Source organism: Nematostella vectensis, chromosome 14 (genome assembly GCF_932526225.1).
Source record: "Nematostella vectensis chromosome 14, jaNemVect1.1, whole genome shotgun sequence".
NCBI lineage: Eukaryota > Metazoa > Cnidaria > Anthozoa > Actiniaria > Edwardsiidae > Nematostella > Nematostella vectensis.
The window spans coordinates 2,143,942-2,168,902 of NC_064047.1; the positions used below are offsets into that span (position 1 = coordinate 2,143,942).

Sequence of the window (24,961 nt, forward strand, 5' to 3'; positions counted from 1 at the left end):
AAGAAGATGGACTTTGCACTTTGATCACGAGGAATTTGATAGGGTTATTGATTAATTAATTTGATTACTCCATGATTTACAGTATTGCCCACAGCTGCAAAGCTTGTTTTCATTTTTACTGTTTTTCTTTTTTAAAAAGTTTGCATTATTATATAATTTCATTTTTTCCTGATAACGGAAGGCTGTCCCATCTTCATAACTAGGCAAAAATAACAACTTTAATTATTTAAACCCCCGCATTGACCGTTTGTAGTCATATCGCATCGGCAATTATGGGGATAGCAAGCTTAATCCTTTGTCTGCATATCTTTATGATTTTCTTTTCTTTTGAAGTATCTTCTCAAACTTGCTCAGTTAAATCCGCCCCAAAAGAGAGACCCACGAAAAAGTTCAACAAAGTTAACAAATCGTTTCTTAACGGTACCGTTTTTCACGAGTTGCATGTTAAAGATGCGATGGAGTGTGGGTTATCCTGCTTGCAAGAAGATCTGTGTGCTTCCTATAACATGGCGCGGAAACCATCGCCAGGGCTTCGCTACATTTGCGCGTTGCTATCTATGCGAATTGGCGATCTTGGCGCAGAGCTGGTGAAGAACGACACCTTTGACCACTTCAGTACTAAGGTAAATCAAGTAGATTAGATCAATTGCATTGCTTTACAGGACCATCTAATTTAAGAATTTAGCTTGAAGTTATTTATATTTTTAGGACATCATTTGGTAACACATTGAATTGCGCCCGGCCATTTTACTAGATTACCAGATATTCGACGAAACTAATATTTTCCCGCAGTAGCCCTGTAAAACATCTGTTTTAGCTGGCTCGAACCCCTTGCTGTGCAAATACTCGTATTTTGAAACATTGATGATACTCTTTTGACTTGTCATTTTAAAAGAAACCTTTTTTGATAAAAATATTTTGAGATCAAACCAAATTCTAAGAATAAGAACATGCTCTTCATAAAAGGTCTTTTTTACCAAACAAACCACAGAGTGTATCGTTTATATTTCAAAATATCATTTGTACAGCAAGAGGTCTACACTTTTTATTTTTAAACCATGATAACCCAGCTTTGTAATGTGTTAATTATTGTTAGAACGGAAGGAAATTCTGTTTTGCAGTTATAGGGCTATGTGTGGGAAAATATTAGTTTCGTGGAACCTTTAGCATTGTGGTGGTTTAGTAAAATGTGACCCGGCAAGGGAAAACGTGCACTAGCGAAAAACGTTTTGGGGCAAATCTGGAAGATCAACGAACGTTTTTTCTATAATGAGGGAACGATGTTGTTGATAATGAGGGAACGATGTTGCTTCGTTATGTCGTTCATAAACGATCTTGTTCCCGGGGCACAATCGGAAGAACGTTTTTTTTATTCGGAAGTTGGGAAGATCGTTCCCTAAAATTCGGAAAGTTCGGAAGATCGTTCTCTTAAAATTCGGAAGATCGTTCTCTTGAAGTTCGGGAAGAACATTCTAATTATTCGGAAAATCGTCTCTTTGCAATACAACGACATGTTGGGGACGACAGCTACATGACGGTTCTCGCTTGTTACTAAACTCGCGCATCAAACAGACCTCTCTTAAAACAGTCCTCTATATCTCAGCTTTCGTTTGCAGTTATGAAAGTCTCTTTGTCTCGATCCGTAAAGCTCGTCTCGATTACTTTGAGGCGTATGGAAACTGAATCGACATTTGTTATTATTGCTTGCATGATTACTTGACATTATTCAAAACAACAACATGTTAAATCATCTGAGTTAGTGATATATTGTTAGTGTTTTATCGAGAGAAAAAATGAAATATTTTACAGTTAACTATGTGACAATTGATTTGTTTGAGCCATATGCTAATTAAGAAAGCGAGTCGGCTGTTTATCTTTCCTTGCCTTTTCAAAACAACGAAATGTAAATGGGGAACACAACTTTACTATAACGACTTTGCGCTTGCTATTTAACTTGCGCATCAATAAGACCTGAAAAAGAACCTCCTATATCTAAGCTTTAATTTGCCATAACGATCAACGCGATAGGTAAATAGTGTTCAAATTTTTATGAGCCGTATTCAAACTAAGAAAGCGAGTCAGCTTTTAAACTTTACTGTCTTTGCAAAACAACAACTTGTTTAACTTCCCTGCATTAAGCTGAAACATAGCTCAAAATTAAAATTAACAAACCAAGCATTTCTCGAGAAAGCGATTTTTTTATTTCTTGTAACGATTATCAAAATCGGAAGAACGTTTTTTCCATCGGGATTTTAACAGCACGTCAGGAGAAAATGCCGTTTTGCCGTTTAGCAAGAAATGGCAAGATTATACGATTTTCTCAAGACTTGCCTTAAAAATTTGCTAATTTCACTAAATATGAATCCCCCGTCCTTTTACGTTAAGAAGTCAATCGATAATTTTACGATTCGTGGCACAAATGATTATGATTATTCCGGGATGGAATGTCTAAAACATCCATTTCTTATCATTTATTGTATTTATAAAGAAGCGAAATAGAAATTACCTCGAATGACGTGTTTCATAAAAGAAAGCAATGAGTGTTTTAGCTATATAACCGATAATATATAGATTTAGGCACTGCCTAAAAGCGGAGCCAGCATTGAACACCTTTTGTATTTTTGGGGGATCTAGGATCCTGCTCTTTACTGAGATTTATTGGACCAACCAAATGGATGCAGGCCTTATTCAATAATTTAAATTATGCAGTACATCAAAGTTAACAAACACAATTCCTGGTGTAAATATGGCTGTCAAAGTTGTCAAGAGTCTAATGGTAAATTCTTATTTCCCCACCATAGAAGTCCCATTATGAATATTCTTATAATCAAAACAAAACTCCGACAAGCTTTGCCCTTGTGCAGAACATGTCATGGATGTAACAGCATTTCAAAGATTCCAAATAATATATTTAGACTGTTTAAATGCCATACTGTAATTTGAAGGTATCAATTTAGTGGTGATTCTCTCCTTTATTGGACTGCAGAAAAATGTCTGGAAATTAAAATCCACAAATGTATCTCCTTCAATGCATTACATATTGGAGCATATTGGTGCCTTTACCATATAGTGGCCTTGTTGTTGTTGGTCTACTCCAAAATGAATGCAATAGAGAAAAAACCGATTGATTTTGGAAGCAAACCCTAAAAAAATACATCTAAGACATCACTGACAGAGCTAAAATGCTAACTTCTAATTTCAAACCAAACCCTTTCATTGATCTATGTTTGGGGTAGAGAGGAAACAGCAAAGAATATCAATTGACTAAAAAAACAGTCGACGGGAGAGGAGAAATAAAGGAAATCGACTCAACTTGAAAGGTTTGGTGAAAGAAAATATGAGAATATTGAAAATAATTTGAAAGGGCATTTATTGACATTTCCCCTTTCCCATTATCTTAACCCTTCCACAACCACAGGCCTCTAAAGAGGCCAAGCCTATGCTATCCAAGCTATGTGAACATAGCTTCAAATTCTATTATTGAAAAAGAACATGGTTGTTGCTTAGTGTTATATAGTTTAAGTATCTTGTCCTAAAAAAACCCTTCCCCTCATAAAAGTCCCATTAATGTACATATGTAAAGCTACATTCTGACAAGCTTTGTCCTTACAAAGAAGAAGTAATGGATTAAACAGGATTCCAAAGATATTATATAGTGTCAGACACAGTTTTAGATGAGATGCAATACTGAAGTTACCATGCGGTGATTTCCCATCCTCATGGGAATTAATATCATCTACAAATATACATCCAGTAAAGCATTATATTTTGGTGTTTTTAGAAACCCTGGATCCAACCATTCCAGTAAAATAAAACTAAACCTCTAAAATAAATGTAATGGGAAAGAGACTGACTTGGAAAGGAAATCCTAAAAAAAGATATAAGTGAAAGTACTTAATGAAAATTTCTAATTTAAAAATCAAATTTGTTTATTAATTTTTTTGTGTAGAGGGGAAATAGCAAATAGCTTCAATTGCATAAAAATAGGAGAAGTAGGAGAAGTAAAAGGAAGAAATATGACTCTTCTTTAAATGTTTGAAAAGAAATATAACAATAATAATTATATGATAATTATATTCAGTACATTCCTAAAATATTCCCATTATCTTTAGGTTGATAAAAAACTGTTTTTGTTACAGATTTATTATTTAAAAAGCAAAAGTTTGTTTTTAGTTTTATATTATATAAGTATCTTGTTCTAAAAAAAACATATTGAGTGTGTACTGCTGAATCACATAGTAATGAACTAGTCATTTAAGCCCCCTCCCTCATGGTCCCATGGAAGCGGGTTAATGTGGGGTTTTAGACCACTTTTTAACCAGAATATGTCAAGAGGGGTGGTGGTATTGACTGTTTTTTACTCTTAACTTGGAAACATGCTTTTAAAAAAGTCTAATCCCCCACCCTTTCCTGGGACCATGGATGTGGGGGTACCAAATGACTAGTGAATAAGAACTCCCTTCTGTTCTCTTCAAGACATGGTTTTTAATTCCCATGTCTTCCAGTCTTTAGCATTCATCTTGGCCCTCAAGTAGTTCCTGGTACATGAAAGAGTGAAAACAATTATTTATTATATCTTTCAAAACAATCTTTTCATCAAGCCATTTATAATCTAACTAATTTTCCACAACTATTCAAAAATAAATAAACACATGAGATGCAAGATGCAGACAATAACAACAATACATATTGACAATAGGGGCTGATTTTTTATTTATCCTTGGTAAGGAAAATTTCTCTTGTAAGTTGAATAAGTTGCTGTATCTTCTAAGGATATGTATCTTCTTAGGACTAAGAGCACAGGATATAAAGACAAGAATGGTCTTCTTTAGCCGTATTTGACAAATGCAACACGATATTGGTTAGCCTTTTATGAAATATCCCAACACAACAATCTGCCCTGAAGAAGTCTTATTAAAGTCAAAAATTTGTCGAGTCGAATCCCAGTTTTTGGTGTATTGTATTTTATTCAACACAACCAAGAATATAGACGAAGAATGCCAAAACAAAAGCTGTTATGCTAAAAAAATTTGATTACTAAATAAGTACTCGCATTCTTAAAGCAAACAAAAAGGACAACAAGAGCCCAATAACTGTCATATCATCAATAGACAATACAAATCGTCGTCCGAAACTCACCTTGCATTTTCTTTTTTTTTTTTGCTTTCTTGTGGTTGTGCTCGCTTTTTTATGTGAACTGCTACTTGCTTAAATTTACTAGCTAAAACCAGATAAATCTTGGCGTAAATGAATGTCAGTAGATCTCCTCTAGTTGACTTTATCCTTAAGTCACAAAATTTGAGGCAAAATAAATAATCATCGCATAATCGACAAGAACTTTTTCCCTTTCTCCGTGCTTGTATTTAGTCGCCATTTCGGGGCCGGGTGGGGCCTGGGAGTCGCGCGGCTGACTGGCTGGCTGGCTGACTGGCTGGCTGGCTGGCGATTGACACCACAGGGTACCCGCGCAATGACCACAAAAACCAAGTCGCATACCTATACCATATTTCTATGCCTATGGAGCTACGCGCGCGGCCTGCGGCCGCGCTTGGCTCCGCTAAAATGTCCATGTTAACCGGAAGATATGTCAAAATCTTTTATTTGTCAGCATCTGTTACATTTAAAAAGGAGCGAAACAACAATTGTTAAATGTATAAATTCATACGGAACTCCGGGACTGTTTGGGATTGTATGAATTTATACCTTCCCTGGAACTAAAGGGTATTTTTACTCTTTTATAGACATTTTTTTTCCGCTCCTTTTTACATGTAAAAAGGCCCAAAAAATCCAAAGTCTCCTCAAAATTTAGGACTCCCGCTAAGAAAAGCCTTAGGAACACAAAATGTGTCTAAGTGTCCTTGAAATGCGGGAGTATCTTTACTTAATCGTGCTTTAGTGTTATTTTTACTGTATCTTTAGGAACTGAATCGTTGAAGGATCGAGTATGGCCATTTTGTTATGAATGGTAAGGGTCGAATATCAAATTTTTGTAAAAGTAGAGGAAATTGAAATAACTGAAGGGCTCTCAAAGGAGTAAGTTACGGACATGTGAAAAAGTAACAAAATTCATTATGTTGAAAAGGATCCGACGCTCAAATTGTGTAATATCTGTACGTCTGCACAAAGGCTGTGATTGCAGAAATTGTCTAATATTGTCAATTTCAAATTCGTTACTTATAGTATAACAGAAAAATCCCTTGATTTCGGCTAAAATAGAGCTAATGTCAATCCATTTTCGCCAATTTTAAATAAAATACCCCAAACGGCAAAACGGCATTTTCTCCTGACGTGGTGTTTTTCTCGCACTGATGAACGTTTTTCAAATCCCGAAAAGAAGTTCTTGTCCTCGTGAAGTTGATCTTTTCTTTGGGAGAACGATCTTGAAAATCGAAAAAAACGTTCTCGCCTTCGAGTGTTAACCTCGGCGATGAACGATTTTAAAAACAGGAAGAACGATCTTGTGTTCGGAAAACGATATTGCCTTCGGAGAAACGATCTTGAAAATCGGAAATCGTTTCTCGTTGAAACCTGATGTCGTTCTGAATATCGTAAAAGCGTTCTGCATAATCCGTCGTACGATATTTTTCGTTCATAGCCCGAACGCTTTTTCTCTAGTGTACGTTTTCCCTTGTCGGGTCACAAATGTATAGACGATAATGGAACGTGTTACCGAAGTGAAGATATAAATAACCTCAAGCTAGCTTTAAAATTAAGACGTTGGTTATTAACGTATGGTTAAAAAGATATTGCATGATTTGGGAGTTCAGATTGCGTTTGACAAAACGTATTTCATGAGAAAACGAAAGGATTTCGCTGAAACAAGAGACATTTCGCGTTATTCTGTCTGGGCGTTATTAGATTATTTTCCACACTAATTAGTCATCTTCATTGGATTCATGATAATGTGTCCTAGTTCGCGTGAGGTTAGCCACGCTTGGCACACCTGCAAGCTTGTAGCCTACTGCGAGAGTGCGAAATGGACTTCATATAGACAAACAGACGGACGGACAGACAGAACGAGAGACAGACAGACGGACGGACGGACGGACGGAAGGACGGACAGGCGGGCGGGCGGGCGGGCGGGCCAAGCTGCTAGTGTTACTAATAACGTTACTAAGGCATTGGTACGTTTTTAACAGTTCCACTGCTATGCTGACAATGGTCGAGATGCATCGGATTTCTGTGTGGGTAAGTTCTTATAGAGCTTCAAATTAGCCTCTGTTACAACCTAGCAAAGTACCAAATGTGGAAAAGCATCCATTTTCATCAGCTGATTTGAGAAAGCCAATGCGGTATTTTCTATTCAATTTTGTAAATAAAGTATTAAACTTTTAAAGAAAAATATTTTTAGATTTTAGCACAGATACAAAAAGGTGTGGCTGTCAAGGGCACTAAAATAATTTTAAAGGCCCATAAGCGAACAAGCCTACATTAGAGGCTCTATTTTAGCGCTGCGCTAAAATAAAAAGTTATCCACTGTGTTCAAACTTTTAAGAAACCTTTTCTATCGTTGTTAAAATCGCGTTAAAATCGTCGAAATGCGGCTCAAAGTGTTAAATAGCTATTACTTTATCGTTTTACAACAATACCTGGCAAATAATTCTAAGATTTATCTATATGCTGGCATTTATGCGATGTCATATGAAAGTGGTTTTACCACCTCGAGCCGAAGGCCGAAAGGTCAAGGAAATTGAAGTATGTAAAAAAGGTTCGTGAATCTTGTATTAATCGTTTACTGACGTCCAAGAACAATACAGAATTCCTTTTGCATTTTATGAGTATATTTAATACAAGATAAGAACAATCTTTTGTTTTTTTTTTGCGTTAGTGTCGACGCCAGTTTCTTGCCTATAGGGAATCTTGCACGCATTGCGTGATAACAATCACAAAGACTACAAAGGAATTTGGGTTTAGATTTCTTAGCCACTCATTAACAAATAGAGGGAATAAAAACATGAGGTTCGATTCAAAGGTGAACCTCGATGCAACCCTGAAAATGCAAGAGGAACAAACAACTTGTAGAAGTTTTGCCGTGAGTTGAATTTGCAAAACATAGAAGAGAAATATGTACTATATACTTTCTATGTGTTCGGCATATATTTTCCTCGACTTCTCGCTTCATGGTTGTTAACCTAGAGTTTTAATTACAGGTTATAGTACTTATCAGTGACTAAAACAAAGAATAGTTAATAATTACTTACTTAGCCCGTGCTGTACCTAGTTTATCTGCCATAGAATATCAAATTACTATAAGAACTAATTACCAACTAGAAGAACGTGAGATAACTGTGACACAGAGGAATCAAGACTAGAAGCCTTTCTAGAGACCCGCCAACGTTGGCGAGTGAAACCTTTTTGTTTGTTATAACTAGTACTTAATAGTAACAGAACTCTACCGGAATTGTTTTCAATTTAGACATGTAGGGGTGGACTGGGGGGTTTCAGTGAAACGGCCTGGGAGGCGCGGATCGCCCCTCCGGGCCTCCCAGCCCCGTCTCTATATATCAGGCAGATAATGCTTCACGTACATAAACAATCGGCAAAAGCTAATGTAGGCCAAAACGGTTTCACGTACATAAACAATCGGCAGAAGCTAATGTAGGCCAAATAGATTTCGCGTACATGAATAATCAATTAGGGCTGCAGGTGTTTCGCGTGCATGAATAATTAATTAGGGCTGCAGGTGTTTCGCGTGCATGAATAATTAATTAGGCGTTCGACTTGCAATTAGACATCCGTCTGTCCTGTGGTATACCGAGCGTTCGAAGGATGAAGTGCGGAAAAGATTACTGCGGGTGGCTAAAGATCGGCCACGCAAACACGTGCGGCCGGAGGTGCATGGACACCTACTGCAAGGTGCACCTCCAAAGGCTCCGTAAGGGTAGCCCCCTCCCCGTGCCGTGTATGGTCTGCGGCATAGGGACTCAGTCGGAGACGCGGCTGTGCCGCCCCTGCGGAGCGAATCGTAAAGGGCAGAGGATGCGTGGCATCGGGAGGCGCGCTCGGAAATGGTTCGCACTCGTCCTGTCTGACATCGCAGCCCGCGGTGCGGTCAATTAGAGACTGGGTGGCGCAGGGCATACCCAAACTCTCAGTTAGAGACTGGGTGGCTCAAGGTGTGCTCAAACATGGACGCCCACATAGAGGAGATTCTCGATAGCATGCGTGACAAAGAGGCGCCCGCCGTACTGGCAGGGCTGGTCCAGAACATCCTGGACGAGGACATCCCCGACGATGTCAAGCAAAGGCTGCTTAAGCCGCTCGTACCGGAGAAGGTGTGGACGGATGAGGTCTGGCGCGAGTTCGACCCTCTGCTGCCGGGACGGCGGCAAGAGGGCCCAGAGAGCTTAGACCCCAAGCAGTACTACTCTCTCTTCGTCGGCGGCGCCCATCTTCGGTTCCCAAGCGTGGATGCCACTTTACGGGGCCAAGACATAAGCGCCAGTGTTTACCAGGAGATACGAGATCTTGGTGGAACAGGTGTCATTGCTCTAAAGCCGGTTGTGCGGGGGCCTGATATTAATGACGACGGCTCGGTGTGGTGGGTCTCGCACGAGCGAGAGTCTCTGCGGGCAAACGCAGTGCTTCCGCTGGTGCTCGAGATGGTAGACCCCGACCGGCGTTACAGACTCTTCACGGTCGTTGGTAAGGCCCCCGCAGAGCCATTGGCGCCAATCACAGAGGGGGAAGGGCACTCGGAGCACAAGATCGGTGGGTCGTTAGTCAAAAGGGGGGGCCAAATCGCAGTCGGCGCCCTGGAAGGCATCGATGCGGGTATTTGGAAGAAAGGGCGAGAGTACCTCGTCTACGTGAGATACGAGCTTCGCCATTTACCTGAGCAAAATGGTGAGCCTGGGCCAATGTTTGTGCGAGAGGGGAGTGACGCCTTCGTTAAGTTGTGAGCTACGTTGCCGACTTCTTGAGGAACCGCGGCACCTCGTGCTCCCTTGGTCTAACCAAGACACGAGGCAAGATCCTCGAGCGATGCGACAAGAAGCTGACCACTACGGGATGCACCAAAGAAGACCTCTTTGAGATGGAAAAGAAGCTCGGGATAAAGCTGGTAGCCGTGGACGCCCTGGGCAATGTCCTGTGGGACTCGGGGAAGTACAAGAGGGGGTACACACAAATCCGCATCCCTTGCCACAAAAACCACGCCTGGGCGGAGCTTCCGACTGAACCACCTGCGATCGCGAGCGTCCACGGCCTAGACTTCGAGGCTGAGAGGGAGCTCCGTTCGTTATGTCAGGGAGAGGCAGCGCCTCGCGCTACCAGTGCCCCCGCAAAGACGCACGAGACGAAAGTGCGAGAGGTGCTCATCCGCTTTATAAACAGGGCGATCCCCAGAAGCACGAGGGTCTGGCTGTGTGGGCGTGTTATAGTCACGCACGAAGGCAAACTGTACCGATCGGGACAAGACGGATGGGCTATCGACAGGGCGTTTACAGACGAGGCTGGACATGATCCTCAATGGCTCTCTGATGATCACCCAGCCTACCAAGAGTACACCGAAGCTACGCACTCGATGGGCGGCGCAATAGGGTATCGCTTCAAGAAGTGGACCCAAAGAGAAAACATCAGGCCAACGCCTCTTAGATACAGGGACGTCTGGCGAGCGTCGCAGGAAAAGTCCAAAGTGTGGAATAGCAAGGAAAACTTAGGGGCGCAGCCTCATGTGCACATCGACATGCGTGCGGCGTAACTAGGATGCGAGGACAGTGTCTTCGGCGGCGCCTCGGACGCCATTGATCTGGTACGGAAATACGGCTTCCCTACGAACGTGTATCGTATCGCGAATGTTGCGGGACGGCCATTGAGCGAGGTTCTTCAACTGACCGGGGCCATTCAGTTGACCGAGTGGGGGTTCTCTGAGGCCTGCCACCCCTACACTTCCGGGAGGGTAGGGCAGCACTTGGAACAAAACGGGGGCTGGATCACCACGCCAGAGCTCAAGGACCTGCTAGACTCGGGTGACCTCGCCATGGCCGCGGCGAGGGAGGTGTTGTATAGCGTCGGAAAAAAGGACTCATCAAGTTCCCCCACTCCGTCCCCGGCGGCGAAGACTCGCAGGGTCGAGATCTCGCTGTCCGTTTCGTAGGCAAGTGCGCTCGCCATGGCGACGAGTTCTCGGTCGTAGTCCGCGACCGTGAAGAAGCCGCGTATCTGACAAACCTCCTTGCGGGCACCGACCACTTATTTAACTTCGAGCATGCCGACGGGGCTCATCTGATCCAATACAAAGACGGAGTCCGGCGCTCACAATGGTACCATATCAGGGCCTTCGTCTTGGCGTACACAAACATAGCGCTGCGACGCATGTTGAGGCGGACCCCTCGCGAAGACGTCATCCGGGTGTGCACAGATGCCATATACGCAAAGGCGGTGCCCAGTGGTGTGAAGCTCGTGGAGCGAAATCCGAGGTATGGAGAGTGGCGCCACAAGAGGCCTGGGTACGAGTGGTGGCCCGAAGCGGCTTGGGGTCCGAAGAGGTCGGGGTGCTTGGCTAGGGAGCCAAGCACTGCGCCGAGCCTGCCGTGCGATCTGGTGGCCGCAGCCTCTGCGAGGATGTATCTAGCCGGCCAGGGAGGATCGGGGAAGACCGAGTGGGCGGTGAGCATGTTCCGTGGCCGTAACGTTGTGGTGCTCACCCCCGCGAACGACCTCGCCCACGACCATCGCAACAACCCGCGCCTCGCGGTGAAGGCTCAAACCTACCACCGCTACCTCTGCATACCAGCGGAGAAGCCGATAGACGAGTGGAGACCTTCCGAGCTTGGGCACAAACTCGACCGTCTCGCAGAAGTGATCTGACTAAAGTTCTACGCGTCATCCTAGGGTATCTCGCCACGCGGCCGTGTCAGGTAGTGTGGTGTGGCGACTATGGGCAGGTCCCGCCCTGGGGAGATAAAGAGGGGCCTCACGATATGCTCAAGGAGTGGGCACAAGGGAACATCCGCTGGTTCGAGTCCGACTACCGCTGCCTGTGTGAATACTGCGGAAAGCCGTACAGTACAGACTGCGGCTCTGCCCCCTCCTCCAGGCTCCACGACATAAAGGGCCGGATTTGGTGTCAGCCAGACTCCCAACAGCTTGAGGTGTTTCGAGAGGAGTGGGATGGGGTGGCGTTCGACGCGGCGATCGAGCGGGCCCACCCAAGCGATATGTGGGAGTGCTCGACCAACAAGATGGGGGCCCTTGTTTAGCAGCGATTGGAAGAGCACCACAGGAAAAACTACCCCCGACTGCCAGCAACCATCCGCTTCGACCCCGATCCTAGCGTCGCGCATCGTTATCGCAAGCAAGGGCGGCCGGTGCCCGTGCCAGGCAAAAGGGGCGAGAAGGTCGACGCGTACAAAGGCACGGTAGTCGAGGTCCCTCTCGGCGTGGTCCTTAACGGGCTTCCCCTCGAGTGAAAATACGCGGGCGTGGGGACAGTCCACGGGGTGCAGGGCAAGACTATTCAGACTCCAAGACGTTTGTTTATCATAGACCACAGCTTAGAGGGCTGGATCACGAATGCTGTATACACCGGCATCTCCCGCGCGCGTCTCGCCGACCAGATAGTCCGCGTGATCCCCCCCGATGACACCCCAGGTGCCTTGGTTCCCACAGGGCTGCAGGCTACGCCCAGTGAAGAGCTCATTATAGCGCGAATCAAGCGATACGCTATAGACGACAGGCAAAAGGGTCGCACAAAGTACACGGGGCCGCACCACGTTCTGACGGTAGACCATGTGCTCGGCATGATCGCTGACGCTGAAAAGAAGTGCACGCTCTGTGGAACTCAGCTTCTGTTTCATGGGTACACCAAGAGTCATCCCCAATGCTTCAGTATCGACCGGCGGGACGACAGTCATGGTCACTACAAGTGGAATGTCAGACTCACGTGCCTCAGCTGCAATAGAAGGCACAAGCGCTGATCACGCTAGGGTGGCGCCTAGCGTGGCGCTGGCGTCGCGCTACGCAACTGCGAATGTGTGAAGCCGTGCTTAGAGTACGCCGTGTAATACAACACTGGCTGTCCGGGCTCCATGACCATCTTTAGTATTGGGTACGCCTTGCTTGTCCACCACGGGTCCGTCGCTCGCCGTCGGCCCTTGTCCTGAAGGTCTTCCTCGTTTACGGCGATGTACACCTCCGTTCCGACCTCTAAGGGGGGCTTTTCGGCTTTGAGAGGCACGCGCCTCAGCTTTATGGCGTCCTCAGGCGCAAGGCCAGTCATGCGAGTCTTCGTTGCGTTCATGTCCGAGATGATGATTGGCAAAGCAGTAACCCACTCGCGGTTTGTCTTGCCGGACGCAAGCTCCTTCGAGTACTGCGCACGAAATAGGCGTTGCGCCAGCCAGCGGTGTAAAGACTCGGCGAAAGCTTGGCTCCTGTGGTGCCCTGGCTCAGCCCGTCGGACCTCCACCCCGTCGTCTGTTAGGAGCTTCGTGGTAGCACCCTTGAACTCCGTGCCGTCATCAACCATGAGGACTTTAGGCCATGTGAGAGGTCCCTCTGCATAGATGCCAGCGAGTTCGCGGGAGACGACGGCCGCGCTCTTAGTCCTCAGTGGGCGGGCGGCTTTATATCGTGAAGCAACGTCAACGACAGTCAGGGCATACTTGTACCCGCAGTCGGTTGGCAAGAATAGCAGGTCCGACTGGTGGATACGGTTTGGTATCTGCTCCGAGAAGTGGGCGTAGGTAGTCGGAGGAGGGGGCGTCTGTGTGTAGCCCCCGGCGGGCTGCAAACTTACCCACCCGCGCACTCGATCTATGGAGGCTGAGCCCTTGGGAAGTTTGGCATGCAGAGCGGTCACTCCCTGGAAGCCACCTTTGGGGTAGTATATAGGACGAAGGAACGCATCGAGTTCTTCGTCGGACATGCGCTTGCCGTTCCGGCGGGTCATTACGTGCGTATCGCGACGGGTGTATCAGTCTCCAACATTCGGATGCCGTCTGCTACGCCTTCGGCGTAGGTATACGCGCAGCATGGAAAAAGGCCGCCTAGGCGCAGCGCAGAAACACGTTTCAACGGCAGCTGCATCACAGCAAGCGGCTGGCTGTGTAGCCGATGGCGAGAGCGCCGGCGCCAATGTACGCCAACTCGGCGTTCTTCTGCGTTTTGCTGGGGATGTAGTAGTCGGACAGCCCGGGGGCCCAGGGAGGTCTGGTTGTAGAGTTTGAGCGCGTAGTCGGTGTCGGTGAAGTTCTGCTTTGCGAGGTACCCTCTCTCGCGACTTTGAGCTTGCCAATCGAGGATTTTTTGTCGCCGCTGTTGGTAGCGTCCATAGTCTTGTTGGTATTTCTCTAGGGCCTTGTCGTGCCTCTCCTTCTCGGCTAAGGCGGGACTCTCATCGTTCGACTGAAACTTTGCGAGGTAGTTGCCACCAACGAATGCAGTCGCGTTTAGGACGGCACCGCCAACCAAAATCGCGATAGAGGCCATGTTTGTGCGAAGCACACTTCGCGTGCTGTGTGTATGCGCAAAGCGCGCACGAGTCTAATACACGGCCTACATGGGCAGGATCTTCTGCTCCTCAAGGTAACCCTTCAAAGCGACAGCACCTGCAACGGCGGCAATCATTTTTGCGTAGTTCATGGCGTTCGCGGAGGGGTCTTTGGTGAAGTCCTCGCGTAAGACCTTGCGCCCAACCCAGCCGATACCGGCGACGAGGCCGGTTATGACTGCGGCGTCGGTAATGGTCTTTGTAATCTTGCTCTGCTGCGTCGTCGACATTATATATGCGTGTACGCATATACATGTACACGCGTATATGCACATGCGGATATGGGTGGGGCCCTCGTGTCTAAATGTCTGCTTACTCCATGGATAACACCCGAGCGCGAAGCGCTGTCGCCGGAACGCGATTCTTGGTCTGCTGTGCGGCCGCCAGCGGTGGCCTTGCGGGCGGAGTCACGTCGTCGGCACCTTCGGTGGCATGCGGATCGGTGGCTCGCTGGTTAACAGCTGGTGTACGAGAGAACGCGGCAGCCAGCTCCTGCCTACGTGTGTAGAGGCCGATCAACGACACTAGAAGACCAGCGACCCCGATAACCGAGCTAGCCGACCAAGCAGAGTTGCTTTCCGGGGCTGGTGTGTGTGTGATGCCGAAGGCATCGTCGGCGCGCGCGCGCGAGCCCTGCGGCTCGCTCGGCCCCGGGGCCACCGGCGACTGCGCGACACAAAGTGCCTCTTTCTCCGCTCTGTTAATTCGGTTCCACTCTGCCAAGCGCCTTCCGGCTTCGACTCGTCCAGAGTGTTAAGGTCGGACCGCGGGTGGTTCGGGGCTCGTGATGCTCTCCGCCAACGACGAAGGCGTACAAGCAGGTTCTTGAGCAGGTTCCGCTGACGTTCCGGCAGGCTGGGCACTAGTACTTCCTTGAGGTTCCTCCATCAACACACACGCGGCGTGAACTACTTGGTACCAAGTGGTAGAAGAAGTGGCGAGCTTTCAAATGAACGTCTACTCTGGGATGGCAGACTCGCCACTGTCCGCGTGCCGTTCAGGCTGACGCGCGGAGTCCGCGGCTGCTACCTCTTGTTGACACCGTGCGTCAGCGCTTGCCGTTCCGGCGGTGTTCACATGACGTGCTATGTGTAACGCCCCAGCGGCTAAAGCCATCAAACGACCGCAGCGTAGAGCCAGGCTTCCGCACAATGTGCGGAGCTCGTTGTTGACGATGTAGTCGGACACTAGGTCATTGTGAAGATCGACCACACTGTCTATCGGCAGCGCCATGCCTACCAGCTTGGTCGTAAGTTTCGGAAAGCTGTCTGCCAGGGCGTCTGTAGTCCGGCTGGCTATAGCGGTCTCGTATCGCCTCTCGTACTTCCTCACCTCCTCGGCGCTCATGCGTTTGACGTCGTCGTGAGTCAGCGCCTTGCCTACCATTTCTCTCGACTTCCCCGAGGCTACGAGAATCGCGAGTTTCTCCCTCGCGTCTGCTATCTCAGTTCGCTCACCTCCGGTTGCCGTCCCGGCAGGATGCGTCGAGCAGTCCAACGACTCGACGGCCGGGAGGCCCGCGGCGTCCCCCTCAAGAAGACTCTCAAAGTATTGGTCGCTCATCATGCCGTGGCTAAGGTGCATATACGTTATGCCCAGGGCTGTGGTTACCGTTCAACCAGGACGATGGTATAAGGGTGACGCAAGAAAAACTCTAACTTCGAGAACTTTTTCGTCTTGAGGGTACTTCATGTACTCTTTCATCTTCTCTTCTGAGAGCTCCGCGCCGTAGTCATGCAGGATAGCTTTCATGTCCGCCCTGCTCGGGGTATAGAAGACCACCAGGGCCGCGATGTTCTCGCGGAACGGCTTCGTGATGCTGGTGAGCTGCTGCGTGATCACCCATACGCTGATACCCACGTGGCGCGCGCTGAACGCCAAGTTGACGAGCTGGTCAGAGCGCCTCTTTACGTCTTTCGAGGCCGCACAGTCGTCGAGTATGATTAGCGTATTAGTGCCTTCGAAGAGAGCGGAGACAAACCTCAGCAGCATGTCGATCTGACCCGCTTCAGGTGCGATGACAATTAGACGATTGTCGCCCTCGCCGAAGCCGTCGTATGTTTTGTTGTAGACAAAGGTAGGGCACACGAGTACGATGTAGCCAAACTTGCCCCGAAAGGGCCGCGCAGTCGGTCCACTACGAATTGGGTCTTCCCGCATGACGTCGGGCCCACGATGAGAGCGTTGAATGGGATGTTTTTCGGGTCCATACCGCTCCGGCGCATGTGCCCAGTATTGTATGGACTCTAGCTGTCCGTTCATAAGGTTCATTTGGGCGTCGGCCACCTTAAACACGTGACAGTTTACGCTACCTGAGCCGCCTGCCGTGCGTTTTATCTCGAGGTGCACACCGTCGCGGGTATTGACCAATCGGAGACCACCCCCATGGATAGCACTGTCGTCCGTCGTTCGAAGGTCGATCCACAGAGCAAACTTGTTATCGCCATAGAACGACTCGGGGCCGATTGCCGGGGCGGCGGACGCTCCGCTGTGCCCCCCCCCCCCTCCGGGGTGGGGCGGACGAACCGCCTTTTCGCCTCCCTCCAGAAATCCGTGGGGCGCAGGCCCTGGCTGAAGACTTTGTTTGGCATGCCGTCGGTTGTAACGCGAACGCTCACGCTCTTGATGTCGGGGTACACGAACGTCTCAGAGTCGCGAGCCCCTGCCGTGTATGGCTCCACAAAGAGGAGCAACAGACCACTCATAGACCTTCGCGGCAGGTTGACACTCTCGTTGATTATGCTGTCCGTCCCTTTGCTAATATGGAAGGTCTTGTGAAGGTTCACTTGCTCGTAGAAGAACGTTGTGCCGTTTTGGTAGGCGGCGGCTGCAGACCGGGCGAGGTTGTCGTCCCTCAGGCTTTCGTACTCCAGCTCTAGATTTTTGATGGCATAGGATAATTTGGTAGCATCGCTTCCGACCACTACCTGGTCAACCGCTGCGAACGTGATCTCGAAGAGCAGCGCCTCGGAGAGCGCCCTTGGGTACAGCACGCCGTGGTCCGTCAGCAGAGAATGGTCTAGCGGGATGGTGTACCTCGCCCCGTGGGCGGCGCTTAGAGCCACCTCCTTGGCGAAGCTTGCGCATGTTTTCTGACTGTATACCCTGCTCTAGGCGGTCCTCTCTCTCGACCTTGGACAGGTAGAGCTCCTCGTACGTCTTAAAGACGTCGTAGCGGTTGGTGTCCTGGAGCGTTTCTCCTGCAAACGTGGTTTTCAGGCGGCTCACGAGATTTCGGCCGACGTTGTTCACGACGGTATTATTCGCATGGCCTGAGACGGAGAGATCGAGACCGACCCTCAAAGAGCCAGGCACGAGCGTGACGCCTTCCGATAGCTTTGGGACCGCCACATATAGCGTCTCGCCTGGGGAGGCCGTCGACGGGTTGAGAGTGACCCGGTGAACAGTTCTCTCGGCTTTCAACCCAAGAGGAATTCTGGGTGTTCGCTGGGGGTCGAGTTTATCGATGACTGACATCGTATACATATATGTATATATATGCACATAAAGTACGAAGTCGCGCGGCTATGGTGCGGACTGTTAGACATGTCTAATATAGCATAGCACGAGTTATGCTCACGCATCATGGGTGACGTTGACGTTGACATTGACGATACCTTGCCGGGCGCATCCGCCGATCGCGGGGCGGGGGACGACGAGACGACGCCCCTTATCCCGTTCGACCCCGACGATGGGGAGTCGATCCCAATGACGGGCACGTCATCGCGTATGCATGCTGCGCATAGCATGGCTACGCGAAGCGCAACGCAAACCGCCGGAACGGCAAGCGCTGAAACCTCGTTCACCACAGGGCATGCAGCGACAAGACTCGGTCTCCTGTCCCTCAGGAAGGAATACCCAGACCTTAACGAGAATTTGATACGGTTCCAGTCAGACTGGAGGGGAAAGACGCTAATACAGGTTCGCGACCTCAAAAACGGAGGTTGGACTAAACCAAGACGGCTGTTCAACGAGGACGGGGGCGTCCGGCAGGACGTTGCAAAGCTGAGTGGCTTCAAGCTGGAGATGGGGCCCGTGGCAGAGGTAGACGCGGTCATCCAGGAGAACACAGAACGAGTCCAAGAGCTGCAAGGGGTGGTAGCCGCAGACAGGGAGACCATCGACGACCCTAACACGTCGGAGAGTCGCCGCCATGAGGCCCGTGAGCGCAACGAGGAGAGGCTGTCCGAGATCGACGAACTAGAACGCGAAAACCGAGAGCTCGAGAACCAAAAGCCGCTAAGAGAGCGCATCAAAGCCATCTTCAAAAAGTACGGCTTTACCGTCACCTCTATCGGGTTGGCCTTAGCGACGACGATCGCGTCCATTGTGACGTCGCTCGGCAAGTCGCTCTCCTCCGTGGCCAGAGGGGTCGGTAACGGGCTTAAGGCAATCGGGAAAAAGCTGGGCGAGCTTCTCCCCGGGCTAGTAGGCAGCAACGCGAACTTCGTGTTTAAGGCTGCAGGGGAAGCGGTGAAATTCCTTGGCGAAAATGCGTGGCTGCTCATTCTAGCCGTAGCCGCGTTCTTGGTTCGTCGAATGCAAAGCAGTCATCGGAACAAGTAATACGCCGCGGCCACCGCGAGCGCCGACAACCCCGCCTTGAGGGTGGTGTGGTCACTCTTTTCGCCCGACAGGGCAGGGGCCGCGCCCTCTGCGCGCACTTTCGCAGGGGTGCTTTGCCGCCGGGACGGCGCGCGGTCGATCCCGTGTTGCACCCTAGGATGCCCACCGGCCATGTTATGACCACCGACTGGCTTTGTCTCGGTGTTGATCGCGTTTGCGCCGAGCGTCATGGAGTCCGTGGCTTTCTGCAGCTTATTGTTGTAGCCCACGACGCTTTGCGTGTTTATCACCAGATCGCTCGGCATCAGCCACACTCCTGGTGCAACCGCAAGACTCAGTCTCACCTTGGCCTCCTGCACGGCTAACTGGTACCTTTGCACGCTTTGAGCGATGTCGTTTTCTATGATCGCGTCTTCGATCAGCTCCGTGAACTCCGCCTGCGCCTCCATGGCCGGCCCACCGGCCCCTGCGATGGAGGAATAGACGTTTACCTGCGCGCCAAGCACTGTGTAGACGAACGCCTCGACCGAGCGATCGAGTCTCCCTAGCCCTGCTTTTGTCAGCCCCTCACCTTTGGGAGGCGCAAACCAGCTATATTGCACGCCCCCGTGGTCGTCGTTGCGTATGTAACCCACATGCTTCCCACTATTGTACGTCCCACATTCGTCTCTAAACAGATTGAGGTGGCTCGGGTACTCGTCCGCCGCCGTGTCGTAGCCACGGATCACGTGCACGTTGCGATACCCCTCCCCCGGGTAGAACACAAACACGTCGCCTAGCCCGTGGTTCCGCCCGCCTTTCCATCGGAAGTCCGGCTTACGCGGCAAACCGAACTCTATACAAAGACTCTCGAAAGCGGCTTTCTTGTAGAGGTTACCTTTTTTCGTGAACGGGCTGTCGCCAGGCAGTGGGGCGAAGAGCTCGTAGAGTATCCTCCGGGTGGTAAAGTAGACGTGAAACCTTAGAAATCCCCTGATGCTCGAGCGGGAGCATCAGATCACGACCATATCCCCCCTCCAGCCCATCGCTACTCTGCCAGCCGGGCACCACACGGCCGAGTCCATCGTGGAGACGATCAACCGCGCTAAGAGCGATATCCTGACCGCCAAGCTGGATCCCCTCACCGGGAAGATCGTGCTCGTGTCCGGTGGCATTGTGTTCCTGAAGGCCGAGCTTTGCGCACTATTTGGCCTGGAGGCTAAAGACGATCGGATGGGTATGCGGGGCCTCGCACTGCCCTTGGGGGCTCCCCCACTTAAGGTTACTTTGCCGAAAATAGAGGCCATCTACATCTTCTGCGACACCGTAGACCGCTCGCAGTGCGACGCTTTAGACGAGACTAGAAACTCGCGGGAGGCCGCACGAGAAAGTCGTCTATGGGCCCGACATCCCCGTTTTTGTCGCAGCGTCTTCCTCTGAGTTTGTCTCGAGTATCCGAATATGGATCAGGGATGACCGCGGTAGACGGGTGGACTTTAAGGACAAGCCTGTTCGCCTCGTATTAGAGCTAACCTAGGTCCGACATAACAAGCATGGCAAACAGCGACGTTAGCGGCGGTGGCATATACCCCCCGCTTCCCAGCGTCTGCCCCCCGCAAACGCCTACCGCTCCGGCAGGCATCGGCGGCGACGCGCAAAGTTTCCGACTCCAGGTAATACGTGACACTCAGGCGGTTCTAGACAATGAGATAACGCATTATCGACAGGTACGGGAGAAGTATAAGCGCGCCTTCGCTGTTACCCATGCTGTGTCTGTGGCATCCGGCATCGCTGCAGGGGCGCTTTCCAGCGCCGGGCTGGGAGTCTCTTTGAGTGGGATAGGGGCTCTGATCGGCGCTCCGCTGGCAGGGGTCGCTGGGCTGGTCGGTGTCGTGGGCGCGGGCGCGGGGGCGGTCTCTAGGGGTCTTACGAGCAAGGTGGCTAAACACGAAGACACGGTGGTTTTAGCGGAGAGTAAGAAAAACTCGATCAGCGAGCTGGTCTCTAAGGCTCTGCAAGACGAGCGTATCTTAGACGAAGAGTTTCGGCTAATACTTCAGGAACAAGGGAGATACAACACGCTCAAGGACGCTATCAGAGCCCGACACGGCCCCGCACCGCGTGATGAAAAAAGCGGGAAAGGGCCCTCCCTAAAGGCACGCGAAAAGGCGAAAAAGAGAGTGCGAAAAATTCGCGAGGAGTTCGGGAGCGAGGCGTTCGAGTAGAACTCAGGTCCAGCGGATTTGAATTTACGGCCGAAAAACGGTTATTCCGCACCCCGTAGGTTGGCGGCACTCCTCGTTTTCGCGGCCCCATCGCTATTTGCCCCAAAAAATCGTGTACGCGCAAGTCCTTGGGCTTGCACGCGCCCGGCCTACACCCTAATTATTCATGTATGCAGCCCTAATTAATTATTCATGCTCGCGAAACACCTGCAGCACTAATTGATTATTCATGTACGCGAAATCGATTTGGCCTACATTAGCTTCTGCCGTTTGTTTATGTACGTGAAACCGTTTTGGCCTACATTAGCTTTTGCCGATTGTTTATGTACGTGAAGCATTATCTGCCTGATATATAGAGACGGGGATGGGAGGCCCGGAGGGGCGATCCGCGCCTCCCAGGCAGTTTCACTGAAACCCCCCAGTTCCCCCCCCCATGTAATTTAGTGCCTTTGATTATCGTAATACGCATTGTAACAATAGCTTAGTAACTGTACCATTATATTATCATTGATTTCAGTTTGACCATACGCGCGAGATTGTGAAAATAAAGAAACTAAAAATCGTATGCGTGCTTACACGTTTGTTCAAAAAGGCTTCCGATCACGAGAATGACACCAATACTTCATTGTGGGTATTTTATTTTCGTATACAAGCTACACTGATAAGCTTACGATAACACTTAAGAACCCGGTGTTCTCAAGGGGTAGCAATGGTACCTTGAAATTTTGAAAGTCTAGCAAAAATTTCGAAGAGTCTTGAAATTTCGGATGTTTTTTTACGCATGTGTCGAAATCTCGTTTTGTCCCCCCCAAAAAATTTAGGGGTCTCAGAGACTCGCTTTTTTACCACGGTTTCGGATTCTCGGATTTTTAAACGCGGTCTGTTTTATGTTGTTACCATGCTACGGGTTTCCCCTTCTTTTTCGTAGTGTAGCAAGAATGTATTGTAACTCTACTTTTTTTTTTCGACTGATGTTTATGACATACCTCGAGCAAAGTACCCAAAAACAAGCTCGGGAAAAAAAGCTCGGGCTTGGTTGTTAAGAGACCGGAAAAGCTCGGATTCCGAAATTTGACAGAAGGTCTCTGGGCTCGGATTCTGAAACTCGTGTCTCGGCGCCTCGGCAAGTCTCGGATTTACCCATCGCTACCCCTAACTATCAATACCCCTCTCTTTTACTACTATTATTATTAAGTCATTTATGAACTTTGTACACTCTATCCATGCCACTGTAACCTATTTGTAACCTGAAGAAGACAGGTACTGAACAACCGAAATATTGTTCTATAAAAAAAATTGTTAGCGTTAACTATTTTTCAATGTCTTATTATTTTTTAGGCACGTGTCGTGACATTAAACTCAGGCACCCGCCAGCCCCCAGCGGATATTACGTCATCGACCCCTCAGGTGATCTTGGAGAGCCACCTTTTCCCGTATTTTGTGACATGATGTCACACAACGGTATTGGCGTGACCGTGGTTGGTCATGATAGCGAGGCACGAACCCACGTCAATGGTTATAAAGATCCTGGGTCATACTCGCGTGACATCACGTACAACTTCACAAGTGTCACGCAGTTGAAAGAATTGACAACTAGGTCAAACTACTGCGAGCAGTTCATCAAATACGAGTGCAAAGGGTCATCTTTGTATTATTACCCAGGAGGCAATTGGTTCAATTGGTGGGTGTCACGTGACGGGCACAAGATGACGTCATGGGGTGGTGCTCCGACTGGCAGCAACAAGTGCGCATGCGGGGTGACGGGCACGTGCGCCAATCCCGCCTACCGATGCAACTGCTCGAGCAATGATGGCACATGGCGAGAAGATAGTGGCTTACTCACCGATAAGGACACACTGCCTGTCATTCAGCTGAGGGCAGGGGATACTGATGCAAGTACGGAGGATGGGTACATCACTTTAGGCAAGCTGATGTGTTACTGAACATAATTGTGCCATACACTTGAAGAACTGATGTGTTACTGAACACAATCTGTACTGTACACTACGGTACACTTGCCTAACTGATGTGTTACTGAACATAATTTGCACCGTACACTTGGAGAACAGATGTGTTAATAAACATAATTGTACCATACACTTTGAAAACAGATGTAATACTGAACACAATCTGCACCGTACGCTACCGTACACTTGGAGAGCTGATGTGTTACTAAACATAATCTGTATCGTACACTTGGCGAACTGATGTGTTACTGAACATAACCTGTACTGTAGACTTGGCGAACTGATGTGTTATTGAACATAATCTGTACTGTAGACTTGGCGAACTAATGTGTTATTGAACATAATCTGTACTGTACACTTGGCGAACTGATGTGTTACTGAACACAATCTGTATCGTACACTTGGCGAACTGATGTGTTACTGAACACAATCTGTACTGTACACATGGAGAACTGATGTGTTACTGAACATAATCTGTACTGTAGACTTGGCGAACTGATGTGTTATTGAACATAGAACTGATGTGTTACTAAACATAATCTGTACTGTACACTTGGAGAACTGATGTGTTACTGAACATAATCTGTACTGTAGACTTGGCGAACTGATGTGTTACTGAACATAATCTGTATCGTACACTTGGAGAACTGATGTGTTATTGAACATAATCTGTACTGTACACTTGGCGAGCTGATGTGTTACTGAACACAATCTGTACCGTACACTTGGAGAACTGATGTATTACTGAACACAATCTGTATCGTACACTTGGCGAACTGATGTGTTACTGAACACAATCTGTACTGTACACTTGGCGAACTAATGTGTTACTGAACACAATATGTACTGTACACATGGAGAACTGATGTGTTACTGAACATAATATGTGCTGTAGACTTGGCGAACTGATGTGTTATTGAACATAGAACTGATGTGTTACTGAACATAATCTGTACTGTACACTTGGAGAACTGATGTGTTACTGAATATAATCTGTACTGTAGACTTGGCGAACTGATGTGTTACTGAACATAATCTGTATCGTACACTTGGAGAACTGATGTGTTATTGAACACAATCTGTATCGTACACTTGGCGAACTGATGTGTTACTGAACACAATCTGTACTGTACACTTGGCGAACTAATGTGTTACTGAACATAATCTGTATCGTACACTTGGAGAACTGATGTGTTACTGAACATAATCTGTACTGTACACTTGGCGAACTGATGTGTTATTGAACATAATCTGTACTGTACACTTGGCGAACTGATGTGTTACTGAACACAATCTGTACAGTACACTTAAAGAACTGATGTGTTACTGAACATAATCTGTACTGTACACTTGGAGAACTGATGTGTTACTGAACATAATCTGTACTGTACACTTGGCGAACTTATGTGTTACTGAACACAATCTGTACTGTACACTTGGCGAACTGATGTGTTACTGAACACAATCTGTACTGTACACTTGGCGAACTGATGTGTTATTGAACATAATCTGTACTGTACACTTGGCGAACTGATGTGTTACTGACTATAATCTGTACTTTATACTACGGTACACTCGCCGAACTGATGTGTTACTGAACATAATCTGCACCGTACACTTGGAGAACTGGTTTTACTGAACACAATCTGTACTGTACAATTGGCGAACTGATGTGTTACTGAACATAATATGTACTGTACAATTGGCGAACTGATGTGTTAGTGAGCATA

General features: G+C 48.3%; 1 protein-coding gene across 1 annotated transcript; it reads left to right on the top strand.

Annotated features, from left to right (window-relative positions):
- The first annotated feature begins 272 nt into the window (after positions 1 to 272).
- Positions 273 to 23,658, top strand: LOC5518811 (contactin-associated protein-like 2). The gene is made up of 3 exons (XM_032363613.2): positions 273 to 623; positions 7,140 to 7,188; positions 22,603 to 23,658. The coding sequence occupies exons 1-3, from the start codon at positions 273 to 275 to the stop codon at positions 23,205 to 23,207; spliced, it is 1,005 nt and encodes a 334-aa protein (XP_032219504.1). The 3' UTR covers positions 23,208 to 23,658.
- Positions 23,659 to 24,961: the final 1,303 nt, after the last annotated feature.

Excerpts from the sequence above, each read along its gene's own strand:
- LOC5518811 (XM_032363613.2), top strand. The coding sequence starts at position 273 with ATGGGGATAGCAAGCTTAATCCTTTGTCTGCATATCTTTATGATTTTC. Across the intron at positions 624-7,139 it reads TTGACCACTTCAGTACTAAG|TTCCACTGCTATGCTGACAA; the intron begins GTAAATCAAGTA and ends CGTTTTTAACAG. Across the intron at positions 7,189-22,602 it reads TGCATCGGATTTCTGTGTGG|GCACGTGTCGTGACATTAAA; the intron begins GTAAGTTCTTAT and ends ATTATTTTTTAG.